The sequence below is a fragment of the Barbus barbus genome (assembly GCF_936440315.1).
Source record: "Barbus barbus genome assembly, chromosome: 34".
Taxonomy (NCBI): Eukaryota; Metazoa; Chordata; class Actinopteri; order Cypriniformes; family Cyprinidae; genus Barbus; species Barbus barbus.
The window spans coordinates 7,083,154-7,104,040 of NC_136762.1; the positions used below are offsets into that span (position 1 = coordinate 7,083,154).

At 36.7% G+C, this 20,887-nt stretch overlaps 3 protein-coding genes across 11 annotated transcripts in view; all 3 read left to right on the plus strand.

The window, feature by feature from the left end:
- The first annotated feature begins 211 nt into the window (after positions 1 to 211).
- On the plus strand, positions 212 to 8,570 carry LOC306854560 (mitochondrial fission factor homolog B-like). Of its 4 annotated transcripts, none has more exons than XM_079392689.1 (8): positions 212 to 383; positions 1,825 to 2,038; positions 3,062 to 3,234; positions 3,369 to 3,460; positions 5,635 to 5,799; positions 7,225 to 7,278; positions 7,393 to 7,477; positions 7,723 to 8,566. In XM_079392689.1, exons 2-8 carry the CDS (start codon positions 1,825 to 1,827, stop codon positions 7,852 to 7,854), a joined length of 915 nt encoding a protein of 304 aa, XP_079248815.1. In that variant the 5' UTR covers positions 212 to 383; the 3' UTR covers positions 7,855 to 8,566. The 4 variants fall into 4 exon arrangements, with proteins under 4 accessions (XP_079248815.1, XP_079248817.1, XP_079248816.1 ...); XM_079392690.1 differs by having other exon boundaries at positions 237 to 383; positions 1,788 to 2,038; XM_079392691.1 differs by lacking the exon at positions 5,635 to 5,799 and having other exon boundaries at positions 7,723 to 8,570.
- Positions 8,571 to 9,190: 620 nt separating this feature from the next.
- LOC306853915 (large ribosomal subunit protein mL44-like) lies at positions 9,191 to 15,270 on the plus strand. 2 transcript variants are annotated; one of them, XM_079391608.1, is made up of 5 exons: positions 9,191 to 9,447; positions 10,212 to 10,434; positions 10,511 to 10,756; positions 13,893 to 14,071; positions 14,390 to 15,270. In XM_079391608.1, exons 1-5 carry the CDS (start codon positions 9,275 to 9,277, stop codon positions 14,565 to 14,567), a joined length of 999 nt encoding a protein of 332 aa, XP_079247734.1. In that variant the 5' UTR covers positions 9,191 to 9,274; the 3' UTR covers positions 14,568 to 15,270. The 2 variants fall into 2 exon arrangements, with proteins under 2 accessions (XP_079247734.1, XP_079247733.1); XM_079391607.1 differs by having other exon boundaries at positions 9,230 to 9,504; positions 14,390 to 15,215.
- Positions 15,271 to 16,124: 854 nt separating this feature from the next.
- LOC306854383 (arf-GAP domain and FG repeat-containing protein 1-like) overlaps positions 16,125 to 20,887 on the plus strand; it is a 29,336-nt gene continuing 24,573 nt past the window's right edge. For 2 of the 5 annotated variants that reach the window (XM_079392336.1, XM_079392337.1), the window contains exon 1: positions 16,182 to 16,536. In XM_079392336.1, coding sequence (XP_079248462.1) covers positions 16,370 to 16,536 — 167 coding nt within the window. In that variant the 5' untranslated portion in view covers positions 16,182 to 16,369. Of the gene's footprint in view, positions 16,537 to 19,822; positions 19,957 to 20,887 lie in introns of those variants that run through there. The other 3 variants (XM_079392334.1, XM_079392333.1, XM_079392335.1) reach the window with 3 other exon arrangements.

Here is a 20,887-nt window from a genome sequence, read left to right on the forward strand (position 1 = left end):
GTCTAATCAGCTGGTGGATCGTGATTTTTAAAGTCAAACAACTTTAATAGAAATAATTATTAAATAATGTAATTTGTGTATTTCCTGTTTTGTGACTGAGGGAATGCAACCCAAAATTAACTTAAACTGAAAATTATTTACAGACTGGTAATTAACAAACTTACACCAGAAGAGAAAGTGGAGAGACTTTTATTTTGAAAAGCGCTCTTTTGGTTCAAACAGCGTCCGCCAGCTTCACGCAGATGATAGATCTGGGTTGATCTGGTGTGTGCTGTATGACTGTCTGTTTCTAAAAAAAAATTAAAATCACAAAATAATCGCGTTTTACGACAGCATTTCACTTTAAGGTGTCTAATCGTTCGGCGGATCTGCTCTCGGTGAAGGTATGTGTCTGAAAGGTTTGTGATGTGGTTTTCGGCCCTTTATCAGCTGTCATTGATGTACTCATCATCTATTTCCACAGTTTTACGGCCCAAATATAACACATTAAAGTACCTTGTTATGTATTTTCTCTTTGTTTTGTTTTGATCCACCTAAACCTTCAAAAACTAAATATTACAAGTGCTTCTACGGTAGTACTGCTGCTGTCAATGCTGCCTTGTATCCAGCATAAATGAAACCAAAACCGCCCATATTGATGTTGTTTTTGTAAACTGACTTTCTGAAACACAATCCACAATAGCATGCAGTCGGCATGCTTACTAAGAGATTCAACTTTGGAGCTGCCAGTGTATTCAGTGGCATTTTGCTTCCTGAAATAGTTGATCTCACGATCCAACCACAAGACGATCTGGGCTTGATAGTGGGTGCATTGGTTATTTATCTAGGCTATATTACATACATGGTATTATTTAGTTACCACACAGCCAAGCTTACAGTCTTATTGAGTTATGGGCAAATGTCACAGGCCAGGTAGGACAACCTGTGATTCTGGTTTTTGTTGTATGAGAGGTTTTGATTTTGTTTGGAGGTATTTCGTTTTATAATTTGGAAGGAAATTTAAGGGATCATTTTTGGATTAAGCATAACACAACTAGATCGTGTAGTACTAGTGTTGTTATTGTTAACTGAAACTAAAACTATTATTAATTGTTTTTGGTAATTGAAATAAAACTTGAATAAAATATAAATATTAGTTGAACATTTTTAAAACTAAACTATACATTTAAAATGAGAAATGCTGCCTTGGCAATAAGCGGAAAAAAATTATAAATTGTGTTATAATTATAAATTAAATAAAGTACTAAAAGTGATATAAAAATAGATAAAAAAAATAATGAAAAATACAAAAGCACATAACAAAATGATTAACTTTAAGATGAAAACATAAAAATAAATGCAAGTGTAAAATACTAAAATGCTATAATAGTATAAAGATAATACTAAAACAAAAAAACAACTATGCAAGATGGATCTAAAGGACCTTTTTCAGAATTGTAATCTGGTTTCTAATCTGGGCATCGTAAAATATGTTGATTGTAGAGATCATTGGTGGCAATGGTTCTACGATCTATTTAGGGTTACCACGCTTTTGTGAAACGCAGCCCTGGTTTCTTTTAGCTGTCCTGACATGAAACTTTTTTCATTACAGTACAAGAAGGAATTAAAAGAAGAAAATATCAAAACATTGTGTGCATCCATTAAAATTCAATTGGATTCTTAGAGGATTCCTATTTGTTCCCATTTGATTGGTTTCAATGTATGATAAAATTCCAATAGGAATTCTGTGCACATTCCTTTACATTTTTTTTTTTTTGATTGATTGATTGATTGATTGACATGTTTAGGTCCTCACATCACAGCCCTCCTCCTCTTTCCCTGTAGATGAATGGAGCAGCATTCCCCTCTCCTGCAGCCGAGATGGCGGAGATGAACCGGATCCACTATGAGCTGGAGTACACAGAGGGCATCAGTCAGAGAATGCGTATTCCTGAGCAGCTCAAAGTGGCTCCGTATGAGCCTGAAGAGCAGGGACTTCCAAAGCATGAGACGCTCCACACGGCAATGATGCACGTTCCCGAGAGAATCGTGGTGGCAGGTACGAGATGGGAAGATCTTTGTTTGCACATTACAGTGGGATATAGTGCAGTGATTACGTATTTTTGTAGGTGACCATTAGTCCTATGATCAATTTAGGCTTACGATGCTTTTGGGAAACGCAGCCCTGGTTCTCTCAACAAAAAAAACAAATGGCATTTTTCCATTGGCTTTTGGATTATTGCAGAAAATAGGCCCTGTGACCAACAAAAGTTCATGATACTCACATATTTTGTTCATCATGATAATCTTCACAAATGAGCACAACATATATGACTTTGGAAATCTAAATACAAACACCAGAAATAAAAAAATATATAAATGGCTATAAACGAACTACACCACAGTGGCACAACTAAGAAAGTTTGAGTTAGAATAGTTTGCAGGAGTATGATTTTAAACACAATGATGCTGCAAAGCAGACTAGTAAGTTTGATGTATTTTATGTTGTAGAATAAATAGTGAAAATCTTGTTAAGCACAGACCTTTTTTTAGGCATTTTAATCATAAACCCATTGAAGAAACCAAAAATATGTGTGATAAACACAAAAACAGAGCTAGAACTGGATATGGCCTACAAAAATGTCATCCCTGCAGCACTATTACATTTAAAAAAATTAAAAAAAATGTACAAATTGCTATCAATGGTTCCCAGTGTGTTTTTTATATTCTTTTTTTCATTTAAAAAAAAAAAAAAGTAAAAATTCACGAAATCAAAAATCCCCCCCCAAAAACACCCCAAAATTGTAATTCTGTCTTATTTACTCTCCCTCATGCCATTCCGAAACTGTATGATTTTTTTTCTGTGATGCACAAAAAAAATATATTTTTTAATATTCCTTGTGGTTTTTGTCTTGAGCCCAGTGACTTTTAATTATAAATAAATAATAAAAAAAACTTCCCCAGATTATCTTCTTTTGTGTTTTACATAAAAACTAAAGTCATAGATTTTTGGTCAATTTCATTTGCTGACCAATTGTCACAGGGTTGAATTTCTGATTATTTGCTCAATCTTCCTTTTTAGGAGACGGTGATGACATGCAGTTTCCCAGAGATCTAGACCTCATCCAATCCACCACACTGGAGTCAACGCTGTCCCTCAAGACACCACCTCGGGTCCTGACGCTCAACGAAAGGCCCATCGACTTCGACCTTGAAATGGAGCAGCCGAGCTCCGTCAGTCACCCCAATGAAGAAGTAAGTGGGATTTAGCGAAACGGAAGCTGTGTAAATGTGACCGGTCACTAAAAAAAAGAACAACAGTGTGTCAGCTTGGGTTTAGTCAAATGAGGAACACCTGTCCACTTTAGTTTTTTTTCTGCTTCACACAGGTGCGCACGCAATCCAGGACACGTAGAGAGCGCTCGGTCAGCGAGAACACAGGTGTGCATCACAATAGCCAGCTCGCCAGAAACGACTCCATGTGAGTGCAAAGCCACGAATACACACATACATACGTACTTTTGTTTCAACTCTGGCCCTCTCACTGGCCCTATATGTTTTACCCTCCTTCCTGGTGTCTTTCTTTCTCCCTTCATGATGCTGTCTCAAAGGGGGTGAGTTAGAACCATGCATGTATATTGTTTAGTTTCAAGCCCTTTCGGTTTGGCTTTTGTGCTTTTTTTAACCTCAGTGCATGTTATTGCATGTGCAGGAGTGGAGCAATCACATTGTCAGTCATGGTCGAGACCAATTTTATCACAACTTGTGATATTGGTCAGTGTAGTTTAGAGTTGCTTTGTCAGTCAATTTCTCTCATGCTGTGACTGCTTGACAGCTCTATTCTACTCTATTGTTCTCTATTCTGTTCTAATGAATGGCCACTCCTGGCATTGAGAAGCTGTTCACATGGAGGGTTTGTACTTACAAAAACAGATCAGTCATTCTCCTTTAACCAGTTGTTTGCTTGTTTTGACATGGTGTTTTCTGATTGGCTGGGCTGTCAGTAAAAGTACGTAAACCCACCATTGACCAGCATCTCTTTTTATAGACCCCAATAAAATGAAGAATAGTGCAGCTTCTGCTACTAATCTAAATGCATCATGTCCATCAGCCAAACTGTTTTTACTTTTAATTTAGATTTAGTTAAAAAAAACAAAAAACATTTTAACAGAATCTGCTAATATAACATAATATAACATATGCACACTGCCGTTCTTAAACGTTTAGGGTCAGTACATAAGAGATTAATCATTTTATTAAGAAAGGATGCATCAAATTTATCAAAAGTGACTGTAAAAAAATGTATGATGATACAAAAGATTTCTATTTTGAAGAAATTCTGTTCTATTTATCAAAGAATCCTCAAACAAAAGTATCACAGTTTCTATGAAAATATTAGGCAGCACAACTGTTTACAACATTGATAATAATCGGCATATTAGAATGATTTCTGAAGGATCATGTGACACTGAGCATTGGAGTAATGGCTGCTGGAATTTCAGCTTTGAATCACAGGTATAAATTACATTTTAAAAATATATAAATAGAAAATTGCTATTTTAAAATATTTCATAACTGTATTTTAATCAAATAAATGCATGCAAATACTCCTTGGTGAACATAAGAGACTCGAATATAAAAATCCTACCGACACTTTTGAATTGTAGTGTATTTAATTATTTAACAATATGAACTAATACAATAGCAATAAACAAAATGAACTATGAATTAACTGTACACAAACTCGTCAATGCACTTGTTCGCTGTTACATCAGTAATTAATTACACAAAACCTGTCAAGAACATGTCCAAGTCTTATTTTACTAATTAATATTTGCATAAAGAAAATGAAGCTTATTTTTTTCATGACAATGGCAGTTCTAATAAATGTAATAAATACATCTTACTCCCATTACTGTGATGCAAAAACATCATGCTAAACTATTCAAAGGATATAATATAAAATATTATTGTACTATACTATAACAAAATGTATATATGATAAATTATTTTTAAATAAAACTATATATATTATTACAGTATATAACCCTTATTTTATGCAGATTATAAAACAAAAAAGTAAGCATGCAGTATGAACAATTGTGCTTCATTAATAATAAAACATGATTTTTTCTGGGGTTGGTGAAATGTGACCTGGACATTAGATTCACTTAACAAATACCTGAGCTGTTTTGATGTGCACTATTTTTAAAGCAGACCACATTATGGATCTCAGAGATGAAGTTGTCTATTTGGATTAGTGTGGATGGATTCTATGGCTCAGTAAACAGCCTCATCGTTAGTCTGATATGAGTTCAGCCGTTTCAGATCTGCTTTTGAGGTTGTAATACTCAGAGACTGCTTTGTGTGTTTGTGTTGTTAAACGATGAGAGTTTGCTTGTTTGGGCTTGTTGAAGGGTTTGTATTGGGCTTGTGAACCTTTGTATATATGATGAGGCTGTTGCCCATCTGTTGCAGTCTTTATTTTTTTCCTCCTACTTCTATTTCATTCTTTCTCCTTTTATTTCCTTCTTTCTGAAACCTAAAATTTGTTTGACTTTCTCTCTCACTTGTATCCTCTACTTTTCCTCTCTTGTTCTTTCGTTACCCCTCTCTCTCTCTCTCTCTCTCTTTTTCTCTCTGTGGTTCGGTCAGTATGACTCCCTCCCCCTCTGCTGCATTGCGCACTATGGCTCCTCTCGGTGGTGCCGAGGATGGCTATAACCTCTTCAGCGCCCGCGGCGTCCTTTCCTTCATCCAGTCCACCACACGTCGGGCCTACCAGCAGGTCCTGGAGGTCCTGGACGAGAACCAGCGCAGGTGACCTTTGACATCAGACCCCTGAATCTGCCCTGAAAGACTGACTTTTGACTAAATTAGCTGTTGCTTCACCGATTCACTAATCAGATTAGAAGTCCTCTACGACTATAGACGTTCACTTGTCATTCTGATAACAAACTGATTTGGAGAGAAAATGCACTGAGGATATTTGCACTGACAGACAAACAATTCTCCTTTCAAATGCAAAGCACAAAACCTTACATATTAAAATGTTAAGAGGTAGTTTTATAAATGACAGCTTTATCTCTGTGTTGTTTGCTGTTGGATTTGGACACGCTGCTTTCTTAAACTCCATTTCTTTCTCAGCCTCTCGGTTTGGGGTTTTATGTTTAGCATGAGTAGAAATGCGCACAAGATTGTATTTCTTTCTCTTTTGTTTGAATCCTTTCTTTTTCCCCTGAGCTTTTAGATTTCAGTTCAAATTTCACAAGCAGTTTATGGCATTGCTGTATAGTTTATAAGGAAATGTTTGTGCTCTTTACAAGTTTAATCTATATTGACAGCATTTGTGGCATAATTGCCACTAAAAATAATTTTTTTAGCATTTTATTTCAATTAAGAAAAAATCACAGCTGTATTTTTGGTTACAAGAGAACTTATTATATTTTTCTACTGTATTATTCCTTAAAATATGTGCAGACACACATTTATTTGATCAAAAATACAGTAAACAGTAAAATTGTGAAATATTATTACAATTTGAAGTAACTGTTGTTGTAACATATTTTAAAATGTAATGTATTGCTGTGATGTAATTAATTTTGCAAATGTAATTTAAGCTGAATTTCTTGCAGCCATTACTCCAGTCTTCAGTACCATGTGATCCTTCAGAAATCATTTTAATATGCTGATTTGCTGCTAAAGAAACATTTCTTATTATCATTGTTTAAAACAAATGTTTACAATAATTTTTTCTTTGGTAAACAATATTATGCCACAAATGCTGTGAATTGAAACAGCCTTAAATTGAATACAGAGCATTCCTTTAATTTTGGTTTCTGTGAATACCTGCACAGTTGGTATTCATGAGCTCATTTCCTGTGCCCTGTGACCTGCTTGGCTTCTCATTAGTAGCTTTCAGAATGGCGTTAACTTCAATTCCACTGACAGACACTAAACTCAACTGTAGGTTTGTGTAAAACCACTGTCTGAAAATGAGACTAAAATCAGTATTTTGTGTTTACATCTTTGCATTTGGCTGGTTTTACCATAAAATCATAATTTCTTTTGCAAGGTTTATTTGATTAGAAAATGTTGACATGGTCTGTGAGACAAAGACCTTCTGCAGTATATACATATTATATGCCAGTTGAAGTGCATGTTATTAAAGTTATCTGTTTGTCTGTCTGTCTATGTCTTCTTTTGTCCTTTCCCTCTCTCACTTTCTCCTTATCCGCTTCTCAGCAAGCCATCTCTTAGAGGGGGTTCAACCCTCTCTAACCCTCAGCATGACAACAGGTAACTTCCTCTCATCTCTTCCCTCTCATCTGTTTTTTCTCTCTCGATTTGTTTTTCTCTCTATCCTCTCAATACAATCTCAGTATCTTATAAATGAAATAATGTTTTTGGCAGGCATGCCCTGGCCACACTGGACTCGACTCTGGAGGGAGGAGCAGACGACATGGCTGTTGTGGATGCCACTTCTCTACGCAGACAGGTATTAAAAAAATACATGTAAAAGTAGAATTAAAAAAATGAAAGACACATTTTATGTACACTACCATTCAAATGTCTTTACTCACACTTTTGATCAATTTAATGCATCCTTTCTGAATAAAAGTATTAATTTCTTTCAGAAAAATCTTACTGACCCAAAAATTTTAAACAGTAGTAATTGCGCAATACTTGACCTGAGAGATGGAGGTGTTTATTAATTTATTTATTGATTTCTTGTCATTAAAGATTGTCAAGCTGAACCGGCGTTTGCAGCTCTTGGAGGAGGAGAACAAAGAGAGAGTCAAGCGAGAAATGATCATGTATTCCATCACTGTAGCTTTCTGGCTTATCAACAGCTGGGCTTGGTTCCGTCGCTGAAGCTACATGGACTCTGCAATGTGGGAGGGGCTAAATCAAAACTCCGCCCCTCTGTTCTATGTGTCAAACTTTAGCCGTATTTTTTAATGGCTAAAATGTTTAATTTTCTTCACAGTAAGAGCAGTAAAGTCAGAGATAGCTTTTGTGTTGGTGTTTGGGTTTGTCTGTCTGGTATGATTTTGTTATTCTAAATATGTATTTATACTTTTTTTTTTTTTTTGTACAACTGTACAATTGTTCTTTTTCTTGGTTTTGTACGTTTAATTACATTTTGATTTTTTTTTTTGCGTAAGTCAAGCATGAACCAGATGTATATATTACTTCACCTGTCTTTGAGCTTTGGCTGTAATCATTTATTTTTCCATATGTTTGCTACATAAATTAGTACAATATTATGTCAACTTTTACAAAGACCAATGGAATGGAATGCACTGATATGGCATAGTCAAAAGAAAAGCATATAATATTAAATAATAAGAATATTTACAGACTGTTGTGATTTTAGGTGTTACTTGCATCCATACTTGTTAAGTGTGAGTTTAGTCCTGGTCATTATTTATGTACATTATTGTAATATGCTGATGTTGTTATTTCTGCTCTTTTTCTGCAGGATATTACTGAAATGATACACATTCAGTTTTCCTCTCACAGAGCCATGAACATTGTATTACAAACGCTTTTATTTGAATAAATTACAACAGTAGTGAACTGCACTCTATCTTGTCTGCTTTTAATCTTCTGGATTTGCTTGCTTGTTTAATTTCTGAAGATGAAGTATCATTTTTGGTCTTAAGCATGACAATTTTTTTTTTAAATCAGGAAAATATGTACTTAGTGTCATTTTAGTATTTATTTTTATACTGTTATAATATTAATATATATTTTTTTCAACTTTTATATATTTATTTTTTAGGCTTGACCAATTTTAAAAGTTTTAGTCGATTTTGTTTTTTATTAAAAAAAAATTTCCTATATAGATTTAACTAGATTAATTTTAGTTCATTTGTCGTAATTGTAGTATCGTAACTTTAGCTTATTTCAGTTAGTTGCCAAGGCAGTATTTTTGTTTACGTTCAAGTTTTTCATCGAATATTTATATATTTTGTCTATTTTTATTTACGTTTTCATATAATAATTATATATTGTATATTTATTTCAGCTTTGTCATTTACCGAAAGAAAAAAAAATGTATATTAAGTACCGTGGTCATTCATACTTTTTATATTGTACTAATAAGTAATTGCGATATTGATGATTATTAAAAATAAATGTATTACACAACTTTGGGTAATTTTAATCACTTGTGGCGGCATGTTAATTCAAACTCAGTGCTCCGGACACGTGGTGGCGCTGTGGACAGTTCTCTCCCGCTTTCCGTCGCTCTTTCGCGGACTGCGCGCAGTGTCAGGTCGCGGCTGTCATGGCGGCGTGCAGGGCTCTCGTGAGTCGCGCTGGATTACCTCTGCATTTCCATCATGTGTGCAGAGGAGTGATGCTCACACACATCAGAGAGAAGAAGAGATGGATGAAGGCTTACACGCTCATCATGGAGAGGAAGAGAAAGATGGAGGGACCTCCGCCTCCAAAGCCACGGTCAGTAGAACATCTCAAGGCCACTTGTGATACTCTCCGGCTGTGTCTCAAATCATAGTGAGCTGCCTACCTTTCTCTGAATGTAACAAAGTATACACTGCGGTAATGAAAATGCATGACTGATACTCGAAGAATTATATATATATATATATATATATATATATATATATATATATATATATATATTTACGTTTTAGACTAGGAGCATGTTGTTTTTGAAAGAAAAATGTGATGGCAGTACATACAGTACTATTATTAATACTATTAATTGGTTTGAGGATTATATATAATAAATAGCTTATCTTAGTATATCTTAGGCCATTTTGAAATGATTGGCATTGATAATCCTTCTTAAAGAGAGAGTTCACCCCCCAGAAAAATATATATTTTTTTGCATTAATGTATAAACAAAACTTTAATGACATCAAATGACACACCTGTGTATGTGTACTTGTTTATGCTACATTGTGGGGAATAAATGTCCCCACAAGGGTAGTAAAAACTGACATTTTTGACATTGTGGGGACTGGCCTGCGGTCCCCACGAGGGGAAAGTATGATTAAAAATTGTGAATGATGTTTATCTGAAAGTGTAACAATGCAAACAGGTTTTCTGTAAGGGGGAGGTTTAGGGTTAGAGGATAGAAAATATTGTTTGGCCAGTATAAAAGTTATAGAAGTCAATGGCAATCCCCACAATTCACAGAAACACACACACAATGGAGGGGGGCTGTGTGTTATTTTATGTGCACCTCTTCCTGTCAGCTCCCTGCAGCCAAACTTTGATCATCATGCTGAAGTGGAGGCTTTCAGTGCCCGACTGCAGGAGAGTTTCTCTCTGGAGCTTCTGAAGACAGCGTTTGTGAGCGCGTGTTACCTTCGATCTGAGGAGGAGAGGAGGCGAGCGCTGGGCCTTGATTTGGAGACGACCACCCTCAATCTGAAAGACAACGGCGAGCTGTGTTTGCACGGTCAACAGTTCACAAAGGTGAGAACACTGATGAGTCTTATGCTCAAAAATTGGTACAATATTCATATTCCTCTCCTTCTGTTGTTTTGTACAGGGTTTCCTCAGTGACTGGTGCAGGGGCAGCTTTCCCAGCCTGCCTGAGGAGGGTGTGGCAGCTGTCGTAGGCCACCTGACAGGGTCAGAGGTCATGTGTCACGTCGCACGGAACCTTGCAGTGGAGGATTTGACAATGAGTGCAGAGTTTCCTGTTCCAGATGAAACCCTGCAAGGAACGTTCTTCGCTGTGATTGGTGCTCTGGAGCAGAGCTGCGGGCCTGTGCGAGCCGGGCTTTTTATTAGAGTAAGACAAGAGTCCTCTTAAAGTTAATTTTTCATGTTTTTTTTTATGAAATATATATATATATATATATACATGTTATATGCTCTACTGGTCAAAAGTTTTGAAAAATAATTAAGATTTTTACCAAGACAGAATTTATTTGGCCAGAAATACAGTGAAACAGTAACATTGTGAAATATCATTACAATTTAAAATAACACATATAATAATATATATATATATATATTATATTATATGTATGTATGTGTGTGTGTTCATATTTTATTATTTTAAAAATTTCTATACACATTTCTATAAATTTCTATGATCTTATATATATATATATATATATATATATATATATATATTATTAAATAATATATATTATATGTATGTATGTGTGTGTGTTCATATTTTATTATTTTAAAAATTTCTATACACATTTCTATAAATTTCTATGATCTTATATATATATATATATATATATATATATATTAGATAATATAAAATATAGAAATGTATATTTCACATAGAACTACCGGTTTTCTCCCAAACAGTTAATATACAGCCTATTAAGATAATGTTGTAAATAAGAATCTGACAAGAAAGAAGCTTTTAATAAATATTTTTAACGTGCATTCATAAATCCAACCACCCCTATAGATTTAAGTTTCACTTAATCCAACATCTTGGCGACAAGGATTTAAATCTTTAACAAGACAGAGTGAAAGACTGGATTTTTTTCGATCAGGTAGGGTATAAGTGATTTCAAAATATTTCAGCCGGTTTATATATATCTTGTATATATATTTTTTTATCTTATATAAGATCCATTTGAGTTGTGCTGCAGTAAAGTGCTTCATTGTAGTAACGGTGATTTATCTCTTCAAGCAGTACAAACAATAACTATGACTGGGACTGTCATATACATAACATAATAATCAGAACACTATGGAGTCAATTTAATGCCACATATTTGCAAGGTAATTGAAGCATTGCAAAAGAAAATAAAGTTTTGCAAATGAAAATGAAAGTATTGAGAAAAAATAAATGAACGCCCCTGTCCCTTGACTCCGCCCCCATGTCAAAACCATGCCACAAAGTGAGGTGCGCAGAAATGTGAAGCGCAAAGGGGAAAACGGTATCGCAAGCTCAAACTTGACTGAAACGCAAAATAAAAGCAGCATTGCAAATACATTAGTAGATATGGCCATGCAAAATATGTATTTTCAAAATTATTTTACACTCTCATTCATATTTTGCAATTCTTTATTTTTGTTTGCAAAACATCTTTTTTCTCGCATTACTTCACTTTTTTTGCAATTCTTTATTTTTATTTACAAAAAGCACATTTATTTTTTCTCAATACTTTCATTTTCGTTTGCAAAACTTTATTTTCTTTTGCAATGCTTCAAGTCTCTTGCAAATATATGCGGCATTAAATTGACTCCATAGAACACTATTATAATAAAACGCAGTGAATTTTTAGAGTTTAGTTGCTGTGTTTCTGCACGTTGTTGCATGAAGAACGCGTCCACAAAAGGAGTTCATTCAGAGCCGTGCAGACACGTTGACTTCTGCATTCGGGGCATTTTGTGCAGATAACCTATAAGTTGTAATATTCAAGATTCAAGAGTTTTATTTGTCACATACACAATTATACAGAGTATAACCAGCAGTGAAATGTAGGTCAGGTCCGCTCCAAGGACAATGCAATTATAAAGTATACAAATATTAAGAGAAGAAAAGTAGAAAAAAATAAAATAAAATAAAAGAATAAAATAAAAAGATAGATAAAAAATATAAATATAAATGTGCAGGTCAGTATGTTGTTGACTTAAATAGTACTAAGAGGAATGTGCAAAAATAATGTGCAAAAAAGTTGTACAGGGTATATAATAGCAGCAATATGAGGTAGAGAAAAATTATGAATAGCTTATTGATATGGTGATATTACATGGAGTCACGTGATGTTATGACACAGAGTTAGAGTTTAGGAGCCTGATGGCCTGGGGGAAGAAGCTCCTCCTAAGTCTCTCAGTTTTTGCCATCAGGCTACGGAAGCGCTTACCAGATGGAAGCAAAGTGAATAGACGGTTACCAGGGTGATTTGAGTCCTTGATTATTTTGACAGCTCTATTTTTGCAGCGTTTGAGGTAGATGTCCTGCAGAGAGGGGAGAGCAGACCCTGAGATGCGCTCAGCTAAGCGCACAACTCTCTGTAGAGCTTTGCAGTCCTGATTGGAGCTGTTTCCATACCACACTATTGACTATGTATGTTGTATAAATAATGAACTGTATTCTATATGAGATAAATTAGTTAAATCCCACTGATTAAAAACCTGCTATCAAATGCTTCACTCTACTGGTCATCTTCAGCGCGCGCAGCTCAAACGCAGAACATTAATACTGTCATATGTTATAATGAGAGCACTATTTAAAAAAATGTTGTGAATTCTTAGGGTTTCGCTGACGTTTAATGTTAACTATCTTTTAATCAAAACATAAAACATTTATTTTTGTATCTGCAAGGCATCCGTTACACATTCTCTATATATATATATATTTGAATATTTTATGTATGTGTATATATATATATATATATTATATTTTATTTTATTTTATTTTTAATGTTTGAATGTATATTGTGTGTGTGTGTGTGTATGTATGTGTGAAATAATTTAACATTAATAAAAAAAATTAAATATCTAATTATAGAATGTTTATGTTTTTGATTATGATATTATATTATACGATTTTTACCAATATAGCATTTATCTGGTCAGAAATACAGTAAAACAGTAACATTGTGATATATCATTATAATTTTAATATAACATTTAATTTTATATTTGTTTAATTTTAGAATAACATTTATATTTTATTTTTAATTTTTTAAATATGTATACATATTTATCATAGATCTATACTTGTATATCTGTCTATATTGGTATACCATTTAAATATTATATTTTATTTTATAATGTGTGTGTGTGAAATTTAAAATTACTTTTCTAATTATATGTAATTATAGAAGTTTTATATTTTATGATATATTTTTAATTGTTTTATTTTATTACATTGCATTACATTATGTGTTACAGACCCTAATCTTTGTGCACTTATTGATTCATCTGTTGGGTGTGTGATTTTACAGGATTTCCTGGTGACTCAGCTAATAGGGAAAGATCTGTTTGACATGTGGAAAGTGGTTGATCCCATGGGGCTGCTGGTTAAAGAACTGACCCATAAAGGTATTGCTCTACCCGAGCCCCGCCTCACCCGGTCTGCTGGCGCCAGTACCGTCCTCCCTCTCTATTTTGTCGGGCTTTACAGGTATGACACAAGGGTTAATAAGCTGCATGAGGTCATTGTTAATTTCACTGATAAGTTAGTAACAGAAAATTAACATTTACAAATCATTGTGTAATGTCACACTGATATATATCTAAACCCTGATCTATATTCTCCACAGTCTGTAAATAAAGCTCTAGTTGATTAATCTGAAGTGTCATTTCAGAGTGGAGTCAGATTTATGCTGGTCTTTACTCCAGGAAACGTTTTCAGACACACTGCTATGGCAGATAATCAATACTCTTCTCCGTATAGGTTTTTGATTTATTTTTAAAATGCCAAATCTATTTTTTGTGTCAGTGACCGTAAGCTGCTGGCCCAGGGTCCAGGCGAGACTGTCCTAGCTGCCGAAGAGGAGGCAGCGCGCGTGGCTCTGAGGAAACTCTATGGCTTCACCGAGAACCGCAGACCGTGGGACTTCACTGCCCCCCGTGAGCAGCTTCAGAAGCCCAGCACACAGGCTCTCACCAGCGGATAAATGACAGACTCCAGCGGTTAATGTTTTGTACTGTGGCTTGAAGAGCAGATTCCAGTGGGAGCCAAAATATGTACATGCATCATCATCTGCTTTATGTAGGTTGAAACTTGATTTAATTTGCTGAAATGTGTCCGTCGGGTCGCTGGAGTCCAATTTAATATCCCAGAAAGACTGAAACTCTTGATGTACCACATACTATGATAATTAAAACATCATATACATCTACCTTAAGAGCATTCATCTGTTCTGCAGGTGCATGTTCCCTTGATTTATTGCTGCATATTGTTGATGTATATAAATGGTAAGCTTCATTGCTTCTAAACATTTGAACAAAATGTTCCATTTGAAGTGTTCAGTCTGGATAGAACTATTTGGGTTGTCATGGATACTGGTTTTGCTCAGTGGTTCTAAGTTGGTCACCTTAAAGATGTTTGACTCATCTAATCAGCACAAGTGATTATAAATGCAGATAACTGCTCTTCTGTTGTTAAATTATCTTTAATATTATGTTTGAAGATTTTTTATCTTTCAACCTACCGTTTTTTACATCTTGCTATGTCTGTAATCTTAATGAACCCTGATGAGCAAACCACCATATTCATGTTTCAAATGCCAGTCAAACTTAAAATGAACTTGTAATATAAACCAATCTGTCACTTGGAGTTTAAATTAATAGTCTTAAAGTTTCAGTAGGTTTTCCTTCAGTTGCATCATCTTTCATTCTTCCATTGATTTATTTAACACCGTAAACTATTGTGCTTGCGGTTCATAATTATTTTAATGTCTAAATCTTTTAATCTTGGTTTTATTTACTGTTTAGGATTTTTTTACGGTGTATATATGTGCAATTCCATATAATCTGAGACCCATATTATCTGAAAACACACAACACTGCTACTCCCCTGTCACATGAGGTAATAAGTGTGGGTAGTCAAGACTTCAAGGCATATGCCTTTACAAAACGTGAATAAATATTCACTGAGGTAAAAGGGGACAACTAGCCCCAGTCTCTCCCACACAGCATTTGGTCAATGCAACACAAAACTGCTTTATTTATCACTTCATTATACATATTCATGACCATCCTAAAAACAAAAGGTGATTAATAAAGTCGGTTCATGTCCTCAGCGAGCCAAATCTTCTGAATTAGGTCACTTGCAGAGAACTGGAGCCGGTTGCGTCCATGTGTTCCTCTAGAGGGCGCTGCTGATTAAGAACACTTAAACGGGCGGGGCTCGATTGTGGTCACGTGATCCTAGTTGTCACCTGTGATTGGTTACTTGCTTTCCCATTCCAGTGCTAATGGGTTTATACAATTATTAGCCCTGTTACACAAAAATATCACAGGTTTTCTCATTTGTAAGTACGAATATTGAGCACAACTATTCATGAGTGTATATGTATTATATTTCCATATCGATTTACACCGCATAACAAAAGTTATGGACAGTTTTAGCATTGAGCCCTTTGGTATTGCTTCCGTGACTCGCCCCCTGTTGGTCGTTATGTTAAACAGGAAATGAATACAGAGTGGGAGGGCAGGCCGTTGAGTCGCTCACTGGCAGTGATAGTAGAGTGGGCAGGTTGGCCGTTAAAGAACCTCAGGACCCTCCTCTCTTCACTACGGCGCTTTTCGCCCGTTGTTCGCGAAACGTGAGGTCCTTCTGAAAAGCTCCGGTCCGTCTTACCTGATACGTTTTAAAGGAAGCTCCTGTCTAATATATCCCCAGGAACACATATTGGATTTTTATTACATTATTATTATTTTTTTACTAACCGACGCTATATTAACGGCTCCGGCCATGGCAGCAAGCGCGAAGCGAAAGCAGGAGGAAAAACACCTGAAGATGCTGCGGGAAATGACTAGTTTGGCCCCCAACCGAAAGTGCTTCGACTGCGATCAACGCGGCCCGACCTACGCCAACATGACCCTGGGCTCGTTCGTCTGCACGTCCTGCTCAGGCATCCTGTGAGCCACCCTCCTGTCTATCTCTGTCTGAGCCTCTTTATGGCTGTGTCTCAAAACCTAGTGAGCTGCCTAGCTAGACATCGCATTATCTAACGCCCGTGATGCCATAAACATGTCTAGTTAGGCTTTATAGATTTTGAAACCGATTGTTTCAACCCAGCTGTTGATCCATTAACATAAATGTTATTGTTAGGGGGTTTAAAATGTAAATAAGGGTGTGAAAATGGGTTGTTGTCTTATTGGGGGTTGGTAATCTATCAGTAAATTGTATGGGTGTGGGTGGTTGAGCTGATGCAGTAACATCATGTGTGTCTTGCTCTCTCTCAATACACTCACTCCAGCAAACTTGAGTAGCTACCTGTAGGCATATCAATGGTCTTATACTCATGTCATGTATTGTCTTATCTAGCAGTAAAGACAGAGCCTTGTGGGTCAGATAAACCTCTATACAGCGTGTAGAAGAGCTGGATAGTCATAGAGACACATGATGACATGTGGCAAAGGGTGTGCACCCCTGCAGTCTTGTCCTGATAGCAAAGGGCTTGACAATCCCTAAATGAAGCTGAATTTATACTTCACTTGGTTGGTGTGGATCAGAGGAGTGCTGTGGATCAGTGTCTGTGAAAATGTTTAGAGAAAATCAGTATAAAAATGATATTTAAATAATACATCTTAAAGCACAGTACTAAATTCAATTCAAGTTTATTTGTATAGCGCTTTTTACGATACAAATCTTTGCAAAGCAGCTCTACAGGAAATTAAGTTACTTACGGCACAATTTGGTAATTCTGTATGTTGTCTGAGCATTGGCATCCTCTGAGGTCCTCTGAGGGGTTGGCATCATCTTTTCTCAGGTGTTCGGTCATCTCAGATCATTTAAGGGTTGGATCCAGACTGAAGCTTCTGTCATTCCTAGTTACCATGGGATGTTAATCCCGTGGCAGATACAGAGAAACAAATAGAGACATAATTAACGTAGCTGCTGTTTCATCTAAGCAAAAATTATTTGTTCAACCCAAGCTAAAGAATAATAATAATGTACATTTGATCAGATATAACTGCAGTACAAGATTATAAAATAATCTTGGCTAAAGAGATGTGTCTCTGAACACCGAACGTTATCAGGAAGGCTATTCCAGAGTTTGGGAGCCAAATGTGAAAAAGCTCTACCTCCTTTAGTGGACTTTGCTATCCTAGGTACTACCAAAAGTCCAGAGTTTTGAGACCTTAGGGAGCGGGTTGGATTGCAGCGTGGTAGAAGACAAGTTAGGTACGCAGGAGCTAAACCATTTAGGGCCTTATAGGCAAGTAATAATATTTTGTAAGTGATACAGCACTTAATACGTAGCCAGTGCAGAGACTGTAAAATTGGGGTAATATGATCATATTTTCTTGACCTGGTAAGAACTCTAGCCGCTGCATTTTGATACAGCATTTTGATGCATTTTGAAATCTCTTTGAGGGCAACAGCTTCTAATGTATTATAGAAGATAGTGCCCATGTTGCTAGTCATTTCGTCTAGTTCATGTGTATTTATGGGTACACAGAGCAGTTGAGATAAATCAGGCAGGTTATTTGTGAATCTGTCTTTGGTGGCTGGAACAATAGTTCTGCCCGGACGATAACGCGGAGCCATATAATTAATATCAGTAATACGCAGCATGCGCGATACAAGGAAATGATCAGTAACATCATCACTTTGAGGTACGATATCTATATCGGTAAGATCAATTCCATGCGATATAATTAAATCTAGCGTATGATTAAAACGATGAGTGGGCCCGGTGACGTTTTGCTTGACTCCAAAAGAGTTTATTAGGTCAGTAAACGCAAGTCCTAACGCATCATTTGTATTATCAACGTGAATGTTAAAATCTCCGACAATTAGCACTTTATCAACATTAACTAATAGATCTGAGAGGAAATCTGCTAATTCTTTTAGGAAATCTGTATATGGCCCTGGCGGTCTATACACAGTAGCCAGAGCAAGAGATAGGAGAGATTTATTTTGCATATCTAACAGTGTAACATTAAGCAGAAGTATTTCGAATGAGTTAAACCTCCTGTTTTCTGAGTAACATTGAGAATATCACTATATATTGTTGCCACACCGCCGCTACGACCAGTCTGACGGGGCTCATGTTTATAACAGTAGCTTGGTGGAGTAGACTCATTTAGACCAAAATATTAATTTGGTTTAAGCCAGGTTTCAGTCAGGCAGAGTACATCAAAATTATTATCTGTGATCATTTCATTTACAATAACTGCTTTGGGTGCGAGTGATCTAATATTTAGGAGCCCAAGCTTTAAAAATTGTTTTTGTTCATTTATTTTGCGTTTTTCTGGTTTAATCACGATCAGATTTTTTCTAGATCCTGCATTCAATTTATATTTTGACCTCGCTATTGGGGGAACAGACACAGTCTGTATAGATTGGACAACGCAAGTACTTCTATCTTTTAAGTGGGTAGAACAAAAGTCATCATAGCAGTTATTTGAGAATCGGCTTACTAGTCAGATGGAGCGTAGCGTCCTGGAGATGTTGTCCGACAGGAGTTCCGCTCCGACTCTACTGGGGTGCAGGCCATCAGCACGGAAAAGCCTAGGACGCTCCCAGAAAAGATTCCAATTATTAACAAAGAGCAGTTTCTGTTCTTTACACCATGACAATAACAATTCGTTTAAAGCAAACGGTCTACTGAATCTTTCATGTCCTCGTCGATACGTGGGAAGCGGTCCTGACATGATGATAGTCGTCGTGGGCGATGTGCTGCATCTCGATCAGGCTCCTGGAGTCCCTCTTCAGTGTCTCCATCTGCCGCAGCTTGGTGTCGTTAACCCCGGCATGCAGCATGACAGCACCGATGCTCTCATCGCCCTTCAGGATCGCGGGTATCTGCGCAGAAACATTGAGAACACGAGCACCGGGGAAACAGTGAGTGCGCACTTTACCTTCAGCTAACGTAGCACGGACGTGCCGGACGATGGAGTCTCCAACGATCACAGCGTCGCGTTCCGTCTCGCGGAGGGGAGCGAAGCGGTTCTGGGTGGAGATCTCGAAGACCGGAGGCGGCGGAGGGGGAGAGGTCGTCACCCGGGGCTTGGCTTGCGTCTTCCGCTGATGGTACACCCAGGGTCCGTGGCGTCCCGGCACCGGAGTGAAGGACATCTGGGAAGATCGCGTCCTGGGTGCACAGGGTCTGTGCAGAGAAACGCACGGAGTAGAGGTGGTGCGAGTGTTAGCAGCGTGCTGTATACTTACCCCGGACTTGTGAGCGTCAGCCCGGGATGTTTCCAGCGCGACTCTCCGCTCTCTCAGCTGGGCCTGCTTCTCCACCAGGTCGCGGATCTGCTTCTCCACGGCTTCCAGCTCCAGCTGCACCGAATGTAGCTCGAACGTGTCCTCACCTGCACTCAAAGGTAGACACACATCCGCCATTTAAGCAAGTAAGAGTGAAACAATGGTAATGTGTGAATAGAGTATTAGCAATGTAAGCGAGATTAGCGACAGCCACGTTGCCGATGCTAACAGGCTATAAGCTAATAGCAGACTCGAGAAATCAAAATAAAACTTGTGATAACAAGGCGCTCTGATTGGTTTTGTTTTAGAATGCTATAGTGGATATATTCACACGTTATAGAAACGAAAATGATAGTGTATAAAATAGTTTAAGGAAATAATTGTTTAATTTAAGGATGGAGGGCCTTCATGATCAAATTTGGGGGTCTGTGGCATTTGAAAGATTTAAAATGTCTAGTGTGGATAACAAACATGTTTGCTTTGTTCAGTTTTCAGCATGCTTTTTGATATTAGATGTAGTTTAGAATTTTACACGGAAGTCCTTTTCCATGTAATTTATCCTCCTTTGTTAGTTGATAAGCATCAGCACAGGAATGAATGCTGAAACATGTCAGTGGTAGAATCTCCATTGAAAGATGTATTTAAAAGTGCAGTTGTGTTTTAGATAGATTTATTTATAAATTTACCTGTTATGATGAAGAGTTGTGTGTCCTGTATCAGCATTTCAGCCTTGTTGTGTAACAGGCGTCTGCAGGGGATTTTGGATTAGAGTTGGAAATGCTCCTAAAATAATGCCTCTTTAATTCAAATCGCTGGAGTCATCCTGCAAGTATGTGATGCAGAGTTTCTTGAATTTAAGTAAATAAGCAGACCTCGTTCCTTCATTGCATCTATGAAGCTGACAGCCATGCTTGATGCTTCCCTAAACTCACATTTTTTGCATGGGTCAGTCTGTCTTAGTTGGTCAGTGGAGGTTGAGTTATTTTGAGTCTCAATTTCTTTATGCTAATTTTAATTTTTATGATGTTAATTTAGAATTTTCGGATCCCT